Raw genomic sequence first — 13,726 nt, forward strand, 5'->3', positions numbered from 1 at the left:
GCTAGAATGTTGTAGTGAAATGTAAATGTGTCATACTGCAGAAAATCAATGTCCCAACTCTCTAAACACATGGCTCTGGATATAGCGCGTTTTGGTATGAAACAATACGGATATTGCGTTTTGCAACAACAACAAAACACGTTCTAAAGCACATCTAAAGTAAATGTTTTAAAAGTATGAAAACAGCCATAATTCATACACAAAAAATATGCAAATGTGAAAAATGTGCACTTATCATGTTTTGGAATCAAACCCGTCATTTCCACATAGCAACATCCAACTATTGAGACAGAATTGCAATGTTTAGTATTTTGATGTTTGTGTCCAGAAGGCTGTAAGAAAGACAATTCACATCAAGCTGCCTCTTCTCAACAAGTGAAAGCTCTAATGTATCTAGACATTCTCAGTAAATGTTTATGTCCTGTTTTGGTTTCTCCAGCTCGAACCCCCACTCAGACCAAACGGCCTCCAGTTGACCAACGGCCAATATCTCCAGTGAGACCCGCACAGCCCCTCCCATCTCCGGTCACGCCCGCCCACCCATCCCCAGGCCAGGTACCGTAAACCATATACCACAGCCACAAAGTGTTTAATCTTGATACAGTAATGGCTCCAAGATTAGGTCACATTCTGATAAACGCTGGTTCAACTTTCTGGCTTCTCACACTGCCAACTCCATGTCATTTCCTATTAGAACATTTCCTGTAAACTATTGTACTCCACACCTGACTCGAGAACAAAGAAGCGTATAGTTTGGAGTCTGTATTGTGAAGTCAGAAAAAGTTCATAGTTCTCCATTGAAGTATGACAACTGGTCTTCCTGTGTCTGTTCTGCTCTCATTTGATGTGACACCACTTGAACGCATGAATTCACATTTCAAATGGACCATAATAATGAGTGCTTAAGAATCCCGGGTAGGTGGTTGAATGCTCTGGTGGTGTCGATTTTTACTGCCGGTTTTATCCACCTTCAAATACATGTTTTATTTTACCTGTATTTAACTAGACATCAGATGTGTTTCTGGCTCTGGCCTTTTCTGTCTCCACTAGAGTACTTAGTCAACCCTGTCCCTCATACACACACACACAAACACACACACACCTCAACTTCAAAGCCTCAGTCAATAAAAGGCGTTTTACATTCTTTAATGCACTTCTTTGCAATAGAAAGAGAGATTCAAAGAGGGAATACCCTCACACATCCCGAGCCAGGAGGTCTGGCTCAAGATATAAGCAGTAACCAGATGGGTACAATGCTCTGTTTGTGCCGCAAAACTTTGCCTAATGTGAGCCAACTGTTCACCACCGGACTGTTCGTTTATCACGTTGTCAGGTTTGAATCTCAAGGCGGGGCCGTCAAAGAGCTGCTAACTTTTAGCTCGTGAGGGAGCTGTCAGGTTTGTGCTGTAACCTAGAATTGAACACTGTTATGCCCACAGCCTTGAACCTGCCTCATAATAAGTGAGTTCTGAGACTATAAATCCTCATAATGGTCCCTGAGAAATATGCGAGCTGCACACTTAGAAGAAAGAAAAGAGATCAGATCCTCCTCACACCATTGTTATCCCCTCTCACCTACTCAGACGGCTGATATGGATGACATGACATCTAAGATCACACTTTTTTGAAACGGTGACAGATAAGCTAACTAAATGTGCATATCTGTCCACGTGTGCGTGCATGCGCGTGTACGTGTGTCTACGGCCATCTGTTTGGGCGTCCAGTGCGGGGTGTGTGTGAGACCATGCCCCAGGTGTGTGGACAGGGCCGCTGTGTGGACCAGCCCGGAGGGAGACATACCTGCATCTGTAACGAGGGATACCAACACAACGCTCAGCAGACTCATTGTCAAGGTGAATGTTGTTTTGTTAGGGCACTGTTGCTAGTTAAACTACTTAACTACTATTAGGAGGCATCAAACACACACATACACATACACAGCCCAATATTGGCTGTTCCTGATGCTATACTGGCCCTCAGCTGTATTTATAGTGTGCGGTCGTTGAACATGTGATAGTCTTTATGAATGAGTCAGTTTCAGACTGGTTAGGTGACGCAAGCATCTCACTACAATCCCATCCCCTGAGAGGCAGCTTGATTACTGTAGGCTTGGTCAGGCTCCTCTTGACCTCTTTAACCCCACACATCCCCCCCTTTCCTTTCAGACATAGACGAGTGCAGGGCGTCTCCCCCGCCTTGCGGCAGCGGCCGCTGCCAGAACACAGAAGGGGGCTACAGGTGCAGCTGCCCCTCTGGATACCAGCCGGGACCCCGGGGCACCAGCTGTATAGGTACAGCCCCCCCCCCCCACTGTACACACCACTCACGCACACACACACACAGTCGCTAGCCACAGCAGCTGTGCTCTGGACATTTATTCAGACAACAGCTACTCTGTCTCTTTGGGTATAGAGAGAGACCTTCTGGCGTCCCCTGGAATGCTCTGTGTTCTACTCGGAAGTCAAGGATTAGGAAATGGTGTCTGGTACTCTGGTCACTGTTCTTTGAGAATCTTTCACGTTGTTCTTTTTCTCTCGTCTGTATCTCTAGATGTCAATGAGTGCATCCAGGCTCCCAGTCCCTGTTCTGTTGGGGAGTGTGAGAATACACCAGGCCGCTACAGATGTGTGTGTCCTGCTGGCTTCAGAGCCAACTACCAACAGACGCAGTGTCAAGGTAAGAGGGGACGCGTACTCAACGTAGTATTCCAACAGCAGGAGTCAACAAGTACTATTGACATGATTGTGATTGTTTTATGGAACGTTATGTCGATTATGATAGCTGTGCAGAAGTCCTTGTGATCATTCTAGAAGAAACTAGATAACTGTTAACTGTCGAGTCTTTGAGTAAAGGACAAACTTTTTTTGTTGCACAGATATTGACGAGTGTCGTCAGGTTCCGAACCCCTGTAACAACGGCCGCTGTGAGAATAGCCCTGGTAGCTTCAAGTGTGTCTGCCGCACTGGGTACAAGCTAGAGGGCAACACGTGTAAAGGTAAGGAAGCTATCTCTGCGTCTAGTCAACATTGTTTCACTACCGAAGCGACTGTACTGTATATATTGCTGTCTTCACTCACCAAAGATTGTGTGATGTTTATGAAATAATACTATTGGTCAGTCGGACATATTAAACTTCCAGTCTATCATTGTTCCTTTCCCCAGATGTGGATGAGTGTGAGGACCCCTTGAAGTGTCCTGGTCAGGCTTGTGTCAACTCTCCAGGATCATACAAGTGTGTGTCTTGCCCACCAGGGTTTGGGCTGCTCAACGAACAATGCCGAGGTAACACTCATTGTCAGGAAGCAGTTGTACACAAAACCAAATAATAACCTTTCTTCTGAAAATGTTGAGGTAATGACCAATGTTATAGGGAGTTTAAGTCGAATTCTCTACAGGCTGTTTGATAGAGGGCGCTTAACGGCCTGTGTCGCCCCCCTGTTGTAGATGTTGACGAGTGTCGTCAGACCCCCAGCCTTTGCACCAATGGTCGTTGTGAGAACACTCCCGGGAGCTACAGGTGTGTTTGCCATACGGGATACAAACTACAAGGCAAGGCCTGCACAGGTACGAGCGATGACTGTATTTACCTACATTCTCTCTTTTGAGCCTGTCAGCGAAAGGAACTTTCAATCTATGGAAAACAGATTCTGCCGGACTATTAATGTTCTGGCTCTATTTCAGATGTGGATGAGTGTGAGGACCCTTTGAGGTGTCCTGGTCAGGCCTGTGTCAACTCTCAGGGTTCTTACAACTGTGTGTCTTGCAAGCCAGGCTTCAGCATGATCAATGGACAATGCTCAGGTAAAATGACATTGTGTCTGTGTGTTCTGAGGTATACCCGTGTGTCTGTGATTTAAAAAAAATTATCCATCCATCCATCCGTCCATTGATACATACATTTATAGTGTATTTCAAATTGGCATCTACCTTTCAGCAATCTCTTGTATCTCCTCTCCATTCCTACAGATATAGATGAGTGTCGTCAATCCCCCGGCCCATGCACCAACGGTCACTGCGAGAACACCCAGGGTAGCTACAGCTGTGCGTGCCTCACTGGCTACAGACTACACGGTGATACCTGTACAGACGCGGATGAATGTGCAGACCCGTCCCAGTGCCCTGGCCAGGAGTGTGTCAACTCCCAGGGCTCATACAAGTGTGTGTCCTGCAAGCCAGGCTTTGGGCTGGTCGACAGACGCTGCACAGGTAGGACACAACATGGTCTTCATCGACAACAAGCACGTTGGAGCGATTGCGGACGGTTCTTCTCCTTCTTTTCTTTGCAGATGTTGACGAGTGCCTCCACAGCCCCACTCGCTGTGCTAACGGTCGTTGTGAGAACACGGCTGGAAGCTACAAGTGTGCGTGCCGATCTGGCTTCAGGTTACAGGGCAACACCTGCACAGGTAAGACTTACTTCAGCCGATAAAAGGCGGTCAAATGTATGACTTTCTTTAGCACAGAATGGAGTAAAATACTACCAGAAATGGTCTTTGTTCTGTCAACTTTATTATGGGATTGTAAAGTATAACCTCTGTTGGCTTCTCCAGATGTCAATGAATGTGAGAACGCTCTACAGTGTCCTGGTCAGGAGTGTATCAACTCTGAGGGCTCCTTCATATGTGTGGCCTGTAGCCCAGGCTTTGTGGCTGGAAATGGACAGTGTACAGGTGAACAACCTTCTCAACCACACACACACACACACACACATACCCATTTGTATTCCATATTGATAATTGTATCAATACTGATATTGTTACTTTCACACAGATATCGATGAGTGTCGGCAGACCTCCAACCTATGTGCCAACGGCCTCTGTGAAAACACTCTCGGTAGCTACCGGTGCGTTTGTCGCACCGGGTTCAAACTGCAGGGCAGCGTCTGTGTTGGTGAGGCTGCATGTGTCTGACTTTTGCATGTCTTTACATGATGGTTCAAGGTCCATATCACTGTTTGATGTGTAACCTCCACTTGCTTCATTTTAGACGTTGATGAATGTGCAGACTCCTCACAGTGTTCTGGGCAACGGTGTGTGAATTCTGAAGGCTCCTACAAGTGTATCGCCTGCAAAGCTGGCCACAGAATGCAAGATGGGTTATGCGCAGGTAAGACTAGCTGTCTATTAGGCAGTATATCAAGTCAATTCAAGGCATTCTGTCCATGTAGTCGACATGTTTTTCCAAGGTGTTTTATGGCTCTCACACTTGCCTGCCACATTTGTTTCTGGGAAGGAATGCCATGGCTCTTTTACGGCCAAGGAGAGGAGGGGGATTTATGAACAACTGCACATTTCTGCCTAATGAGGAAACACATTTTTTAAAAGAGTTGAATTGTGTCAATGTTGCGGTATGTGACACGAGAATGAAATGAGCACCAAACTCTTTTTCATACGCCTTCCACTTGAGATTGTATTCCGCTCATACGGCTTTATGGAATCAGACAATCACATCGCTAACACCGTCGGTGTTATTGGTGAGGCAGCTTGACTAAGACCGTCACCATACTAAAGTTTGCTGAAGAATCAAGCTGTTCCAACACTGTTTATATAAACTGCACAGAGCAGTGTGACCGGGACGATTTTCATCATCTTACAGTAGGCGATGAGTGAGCAAAGGGGTTGGCCCTCTAGACCCCGTTCCATACTGCAGTCAGCCCTCTCCTCTGCATTCCTCTCCTCTGCTCTCCTCACTTCACCTTTTCTGGCTTCTCTTACTCACTACCAAGCAGTTTATTGTCTGTGGGGCACACAAATAATCAGCCCGAGTATCATTATTAAAGGACACTGTGCACCATCCCACCTGGGTGCATTGCCTCTACCTCAAAATAAACAAAAAAACAAGAGACCACATAAACAATTCGTATGAATGTACCGTTTCCTTCACAGTTCACTGTCAGTCAGCACTTTACCCATGCTGTGATATCCAGAGCGCATGAAAATCACTCCGAGGTATTCAACGAGGTATTCACTCCGAGGTACTCAACGAGGTACTCACTCCGAGGTACTCAACGGATGTCTGGCTGTTAGACTGGTGCTGATGTGAACCAACAGATGTGTAGACTTCAAAGGGGATAGCTTGTAAATCAGAGACACCTTAGAAATGGATGTAACACTTGGGAATGGGTGGATGTCTCGTTGGAGTGGTTTCACTGTCATAACATTATATCCACGAGGGACTGAACCCATTTGTGCTGTGTTGATTTAAGAGAAACACTTGGAAGCTGTTTAACCTATTTTAGGGGGAACAGAAAGACCCTATACATGAAGCAGAGGTGTGTGTGTGTGTGTGTGTGTGTGTGTGTGTGTGTGTGACCCACCTGCAGTACCCATGAGCATTCCCCTCTCCCTTCCTCAGATGTGGATGAATGCCAGAGCCCTGACACCTGTGGTGCAGCGAGGCTGTGTGTGAACACGGACGGCTCCTACCGCTGTGACTGTCAACCAGGCTACAGAACCACTGGCCTTGGACGCCAATGTCGAGGTCAGTATCGATGATGGTGCTACTGATGGTGATGAATGCCACAATGTTGGTGATTTCTTTTGATGACGTGTATCTGCATGTTGGTGTTCTTTTGTGTCATATTCTAACGTGGTCGTCGTGTCTTTTCACAGACGTCAACGAGTGTCTAGAGGGGGAGTACTGCTTCCCCAGGGGAGAGTGCGTGAACACAGAGGGCTCCTACCGCTGTGTGTGTTCCCAGGGTTACACCACCAGCAGCGACGGGAACTCCTGCCTAGGTGAGGCCTCACGACCATCACACACACAACTCATACACACACCCAAGTCCCACTGGCCTTTCTGTAGGCTACTCTTAAACCTGCAGAATGGAGAAGTCTCTACTCATTACATATATTTGCTGTTTACTCTGCAGTTTAAACTGCACAGCCCGTTAACTTGGACAACTCTAATCCCTTATACAAATAATCCCTTATAGGCTACTTTGCACAGATTATATTACTCATAGCCACTCACACAGTGAGATTGCTTTGCTTGGCGGTAGGCACAGCGGGGTTGTCTGTGGTGATGTAATGGCGTGTTGTCATTGCGTGCCCAGATGTGGATGAGTGTGCCAGATCAGGCCCGGGGGTATGCCAGGATGGGCGCTGTGTCAACACAGAGGGCTCCTACCAGTGCCAGTGCCAAGTGGGATTCACCACCAACCCAGAGAAGACAGCCTGTCTGGGTAACTCAACACCTCAACTACTTTGCACTGTTCTTCATCCACCGTAGACAGACCATTGAAACCTTGTGTCCCTTTTATGTAATACGCACAGCTTTCGAGACTGAGCTGTGGGGATGCTGAAGTTTTTGCGTGTGTGTGTGTGTGTGTGTGTGTGTAATCCCCACTCTCTCTCCCCCAGATGTAGATGAGTGCTCAGAGGGAGCAGTGTGTCGGACACAGCGTTGTGAGAACACCATTGGCTCCTACCGCTGTATCACCTCCTGTGAGCCGGGCTACCGGGTCACCCGCACCGGAGAGTGTGTCGGTCAGTTCCATCTCTTCATCAAACTCATCGACTTCATCCTTTACTAAATCTAGTTCACGCATAAGAATCTACTTTTTATTATTCTCGTATTTATTAATCCACTTGATTTATTTTACAATGATCTGATTCTATGCTACAATAGAGATTGAATGCCATTCTCACTATACTGTCATACAGTTTAGCCATGATAGTTTATGTAGGAATGTTTGGCAGATTGGACACAGATGTGGGATCCAGGCTAAGGGTTTGGTCGTCATGGCAGCTGTGTTTGATTGATGTGTCAGGTTGGAGGCTTTCACCTCGCAGATGCTCAGTCACAAGAATGCCATTCGCCTTTCCTTGCCAAGATATGCGTCTGTAACACGCAGACACACACAGACATGGTGGGAAAAAAGAGCTAGGGATATATCTCACTGTGTTGTCTTCACTGACTGTTGATTTATACCTTTCATTAATTGAATCAAGTTTATCCATCTAAATATAATGATGATAGTGACCATACTTGAGACCGTACTTCAAGATTCATTTAGGAGTGATGTCATCTCTCTCTCTCCACTTCTGTTTCTTCTTCTCGCTCACAGATATCAACGAGTGTGCCAATGAGACCGTATGCGGGGAACATGCGTTCTGCCAGAACCTAATTGGAACATACCAGTGCATGTGCGACCAGGGCTACACAGCCACCAGCGATGGGAAGGGATGTGTGGGTACGTCTCAACACAGATGCACGACTCTCCGATAAGTGTACAAACGCTACCATTCTGCTGTCCTGTCATTTGTCTTTGCTTGATTTAGCCGACATGGTTATACCTTTTCGCCCAATATTTCTCTTTCTTTCTCTCTCGCGCTCACTCTCTTTCTCCCTATTTCTCCCTCTCTCTTTCTCTCTCTATCGCTCTATTTCTCTATCTATCTCTGTGTCTCTAGATGAAAACGAGTGTGAGACGATGCAGGGCGTGTGTGGCGCGGCGCGCTGTGAGAATGTGGATGGCTCCTTCATGTGTGAGTGTCCAGGAGAGGGGGAAGAGTTTGATACGCGCTCAGGACAGTGCCTCAGCACGCCCCGACCAGGTACTGTACGCTGTCCAACACTGTTGTGCTTTTCGAGGATTATCTAGATAAGCTTGTTTTTCCCCGTACGAAAATAAACATTTCTATTCCCTGATGGGAATAACACTTTCCCTGCTTCAAATGTTCATTCCTACACCGTTTTAATGGCATTTGACACCAGTTTGTGCATGGTGAGTTTGGTGAGACCTCTTCAACAGGTGCCCATTCCAACAGCTTGGTGTTGCTGCCCCCTGCTGTTCATCAGGGAACACTATGTTGTCTTAGTGGTCAGTAGCGCTGCCATAACCACACACACCTCAACCCACAGACGTTTCTCACAGGTCTTCCAGTGGTCTCTGGCGGCTCCTCCTCGTCTTCCTCCACCACCGGCCTCGGTCCCCAGCGTCGGCCCGATACGTCCCAGCTGCCCCCTGCCCGGCCTGGCGAGTTGAGGGAGTGTTACTACAACACCGAGGAGCAGAGCTCGTGCAGCGTCCTGGCCCGCAACACCACCCAGCAGGAGTGCTGCTGCACCGTGGGCCAGGGCTGGGGAATGGGCTGCCAGTTCGACCCCTGTCCTCAGCTAGGCACAGGTAGGGACCAGTGATCAACACTGATGTGAAGAGTATGTCTATGGTATGACTATATTGAGTATGTATCTAGCACAGGAGGTTGGTGGCACCGAAAAGGGGAGAATGGGCTCGTGGTAATGGCTGGAGCGGAGTCGGTGGAATGGTATCAAATACGTGGTTCCCTTTGTGTTGGATGCCATTCCATTTGCTCCGATTCGGCCATTATAATGAGCTGTTCTCCCGTCAGCAGCCTCCTGTGGTCTCCATGAGATATATATATATGTATATGACTAAAGGGAGTATGTATGTCTATGGTATACTCCTGTAGTCAGCTCCACCTATCAACCCACTCAGAAAAAGTTATCCCTGATGTCGTGAAGTGTTCCCCTCTGATATGTCGTTTTGTTTCCTGTGGTTTCTGTTCAGCCGAGCACCAGGCGTTGTGCCCCAGCGGACGAGGATATGTGACTGGGCCAGGAGCGTTTAGCTACAAAGGTAACAGCTGTCTCTCATACACACACAGCGGGTAGCCTAGCGGTTAGAGTGTTGGGCCAGTAACCTGAAAGTTGCTAGTTGAAATCCCTGAGCTGACTAAATTAGCAAAGCACTTAACCCTAATTGTTCCAGGGTTGCTGTCGATAGTGGCTGACCCCTGGCTGTGACCCCTCTCTTCGAGGGCAAAAAGACAACACATTTTGATTTCACACTTGCACATGTGTGAAACAGGACAAATATAAGCACCCCTATATGACCTTTTTTTGACCCACATGATTTGTAGTCATGCTTATTGCTTATACTGTACTGTACCTGTAATCCAGGCCTTCATCTGCTCTCACAGATGTGGATGAGTGTAAACTGTTCCACCCTGAGGTGTGTAAGAGCGGCGTATGTGTCAACAACATCCCTGGCTACTCCTGCTACTGCACCAGTGGCTACTACTATGACAACGTGTTTCTGGAGTGCATCGGTTAGTGGCAAATCTTTATCAGTGATATTGGGCCGTTTTGACCCAGTCTTCATAATGGCGGTTGAATTAGATGGATGTATATAATGGGTAGGTTCCTAAAATCTCATCTCTCTCTGTCTCTGTCCTCTCCTGGTAGATGTTGATGAGTGTGAGGCAGGGGAGGACAGCTGTCCAGGGGGAATCTGCGTCAACACATTAGGCTCACACTTCTGTACCTGCGTGCCTCCTCTTGTGTTGGACGACACTCAGCGCAGCTGTGTCAATTCCACTGGCCTCGCCGTGGGTAAGACTACACGCGCTGGGAGACGGGAGTGCCCAATAACTCACCTTATGAGTCCTCACTACTCTTTTTTTTAACTTATTAGCTCAAACTGTGAGCTCTCTCTCTCTCAACGTCTGTTTTCAATCTATCTCTCGCTCCTGCTTTCCCCATCTATCTTTCCCTCGTTTTTCCCACCTCCCTTTCTCCATCTTTCTTTGCCTCTCTTTCCATCTCACCCTTCCCCTCCTCATTCCTGCCCCCTCCCTCCTGTCTCCAGATGAGAAGCTGTCCTTCTGCTGGCAGTATGTCACACCAGACCTGGTGTGTCAGAGCCCCCTGCTGGGCGGACAGGTCACCTTCACTGAGTGCTGCTGTCTGTATGGAGAGGGCTGGGGACTGCAGTGTGCTCTGTGTCCTGCCAGAGACTCAGGTACTACTAGACTGACCATACACTCACTGATAAGCTACTACGGCCACGCTGATTGTGGATGAGTATTTACATTGAGCATTCCGCTGTGTTAGCATTTTGTCCAGAGATACAAGCAAAATGTAGCTCTGTTGTGGAAGAGTTGTGTTTATGGTGTCATTTTTGACCTACGCCTCTTTTCCTTCTCTCTCTCTCTGTCAGAGGACTATGAGGCTCGGTGTAACGTCTTCCTGAGGCCCCCAGAGTTTCCTCCCCCCTTCCCTGACCGCTACGGTCCGGACCCAGGGCCAGGTAGAGGAGGAGGAGGAGGGGGGTATCGCGTGCCCTATGGACCGGACTCCTTCCCAGACCCCATCCCCCGCAGGCCTGAGTACCCCCGGCCTGACTATGACGACTACACACCACCAGGGGGCAGCAGGTCTGGCTTCAGAGGCAGAACGCCCAGCACCTTCAGGGTCCCAGAGAGCCCATACAGACAGCCCTCAGGATACATGTAACACACTGCCCTATTCACCACACTCACTCATTCACATACATCATCACAAGACACAACATATGTTCTCGACAAACATGTTGGATTTCTCCCTCCCAGTCCAGAGCGGTACTATGACGAGGACGACTACGGCCCGCCTGACGCTCCTCCGAGACCTCCCTTCCGCACCCTCCCAGACCCTCGTTCTGAGCTCTCCTTTGGGGCGCGGCCCCCTCTCCCCATCCCCGAGGGCCTCCCTCTGAGTCTGGCCCCCCTCCCGGACAGTGACCCCTACAGTGAGGAGGAGGAGGAGGGGCCAGAACCCTGGCGTGTGGGACCCCCTTTCCCTGACAGACGGGGGCCAGGCGGAGGCCCAAGGAGAGTCTATGAGAGTACGCCCTCTCTTTCTGTGCATTACTGCATTTACTGCATTAATGTCATTTTGTCAATGCTACTGCATTACCCAAAATATTTCACTTTGTTTAAAGATGTAAACTTAGCCTAGGCCCTGTGAAAAAAATGTGTGTTTGATTAGCTATCTGTTCTTACTTCTGACCATTTCCTCCTCTCCCCGCTCCAGGACAATATGAGCCGTATGCAGGCCTGAGCACAGAGGACTGTGGGATACTGCACGGCTGTGAGAACGGTAGGTGTATCCGTGTGGCGGAGGGATACACGTGTGACTGCTACGAGGGATACGAGCTGGACATGACCTCCATGGCCTGCATAGGTAGGTATCCCTCCTCACACGATCCACAAGACAAACCCTTCAACTAATCGCAGTTGTCTATATGCAAAACTCCCTGCCTTTCACTTGTCCTTCGAACCTTATGCCTTTCAATCTACATACTGTATGCATCACATAGCAAGAGCCATTCTCTTATTCTCAGATTGACATTTATGTTACAGTAAAATCTGTAGATTTACCAGTGCAATGGAGAATCTAGAAATTTCCAGGGAAATGTATAGATTTACCGATTTACACATCTACCGGAACATACAGTACCAGTCAAAAGTTTGGACACACCTACTCATTCAAGGATTTTTCTTTATTTTTGACTATTTTCTACATTGTAGAATAATAGTGAAGACATCAAAACTATGACATAACTGTAGTATGTAGTAACCAAAAAAGAGTTAAAACAAATCAAAATGTATTTTATATTTGAGATTCTTCAAAGTAGCCACCTTTGCCTTGATGGCAGCTTTGCACACTCTTGGCATTCTCTCAACCAACTTCATGAGGTAGTCACCTGGAATGCATTTCAATTAACAGGTTAAAAGTTAATTTGTGGAATTTCTTTCCTTAATGCATTTGAGCCAATCAGTTGTGTTGTGACACTGGTTGGTATACAGAACATAACCCTATTTGGTAAAAGACCAAGTCGATATTATGGCAAGAACAGTACAAATAAGCAAAGAGAAACGACAGTCCATCATTACTTTAAGACATGAAGGTCAGTCAATCAGGAAAATGTCAAGAACTTTGAAAGTTTCTTCAAGTTCTATCGCAAAAACCATCAAGCGCTATGATGAAACTGGCTCTCGTGAGGACCGCCACAGGAAAGGAAGACCCAGAGTTACCTCTGCTCCAGAGGATAAGTTCATTAGAGTTAACTGCACCTCAGATTGCAGCCCTATTAAATGCTTCACAGAGTTCAAGTAACAGACACGTCTCAACATCAACTGTTCAGAGGAGACTGTGTGAATCAGGCCTTCATGGTCGAATTGCTACATAGAAACCACTACTAAAGAACACCAATAATAAGAAGGGACTTGCTTGGGCCAAGAAACACGAGCAACGGATATTAGACCGGTGGATATCTGTCCTTTGGTCTGATGAGACCAAATTTGAGATTTTTGGTTCCAACTGCAGTGTCCTGGTGAGATGCAGAGTAGGTGAACGGATTATCTCTGTATGTGTGGTTCCCACCATGAAGCATGGAGAAGGTGTTGTGATGGTGTGGGGGTGCTTTGCTGGTGACACCGCCTGTGATTTATTTAGAATTCAAGGCACACTTAACCAGATTGGCTACCACAGCATTCTGCAGCGTTATGCCATCCCATCTGGCTTACGCTTAGTGGGAGAATCATTTGTTTTTCAACAGGACAATGACCAAAAACACACCTCCAGGCTGTGTAAGGGCTATTTGACCAAAGAGAGTGATGGAGTGCTGCATCAGATGACCTGGCTTCCATAATCACCTGACCTCAACCCAATTGAGATGGTATGGGATGTTGGACAGCAGAGTGAAGAAAAAGCAGCCAACAATTGCTCAGCATATGTGGGAACTCCAAGACTGTTGTAAAAGCATTCCTCATGAAACTGGTTGAGAGAATGCCAAGAGTGTGCAATGCTGTCATCAAGGCAAAGGGTGGCTACTTTGAAGAATCACAAATATAAAATATACTTTGATTTGTTTTAACACTTGTTTGGTTACTACATGATTCCACGTGTCATTTTATAGTTTTGATGTCTTCACTATTAT

At 47.2% G+C, this 13,726-nt stretch overlaps 1 protein-coding gene across 1 annotated transcript in view; it reads left to right on the plus strand.

Moving 5' to 3' along the window:
• LOC115141241 (latent-transforming growth factor beta-binding protein 4-like) overlaps nucleotides 1–13,726 on the plus strand; it is a 63,343-nt gene that overhangs the window by 47,985 nt on the left and 1,632 nt on the right. Inside the window, 28 exon segments of the mRNA XM_029680000.2 lie at nucleotides 440–532; nucleotides 535–555; nucleotides 1,725–1,853; nucleotides 2,166–2,291; nucleotides 2,551–2,676; nucleotides 2,876–2,995; nucleotides 3,163–3,282; nucleotides 3,445–3,564; nucleotides 3,682–3,801; nucleotides 3,967–4,206; nucleotides 4,287–4,406; nucleotides 4,551–4,670; nucleotides 4,771–4,890; nucleotides 4,987–5,106; nucleotides 6,355–6,480; nucleotides 6,612–6,737; nucleotides 7,055–7,183; nucleotides 7,362–7,487; nucleotides 8,069–8,194; nucleotides 8,415–8,558; nucleotides 8,879–9,130; nucleotides 9,536–9,604; nucleotides 9,948–10,076; nucleotides 10,213–10,359; nucleotides 10,616–10,768; nucleotides 10,967–11,258; nucleotides 11,358–11,629; nucleotides 11,818–11,967. Of these exon segments, the coding sequence (XP_029535860.2) occupies nucleotides 440–532; nucleotides 535–555; nucleotides 1,725–1,853; nucleotides 2,166–2,291; nucleotides 2,551–2,676; nucleotides 2,876–2,995; nucleotides 3,163–3,282; nucleotides 3,445–3,564; nucleotides 3,682–3,801; nucleotides 3,967–4,206; nucleotides 4,287–4,406; nucleotides 4,551–4,670; nucleotides 4,771–4,890; nucleotides 4,987–5,106; nucleotides 6,355–6,480; nucleotides 6,612–6,737; nucleotides 7,055–7,183; nucleotides 7,362–7,487; nucleotides 8,069–8,194; nucleotides 8,415–8,558; nucleotides 8,879–9,130; nucleotides 9,536–9,604; nucleotides 9,948–10,076; nucleotides 10,213–10,359; nucleotides 10,616–10,768; nucleotides 10,967–11,258; nucleotides 11,358–11,629; nucleotides 11,818–11,967 (3,936 nt within the window).

Source organism: Oncorhynchus nerka, linkage group LG14 (assembly GCF_034236695.1).
Source record: "Oncorhynchus nerka isolate Pitt River linkage group LG14, Oner_Uvic_2.0, whole genome shotgun sequence".
Classification (NCBI taxonomy): domain Eukaryota; kingdom Metazoa; phylum Chordata; class Actinopteri; order Salmoniformes; family Salmonidae; genus Oncorhynchus; species Oncorhynchus nerka.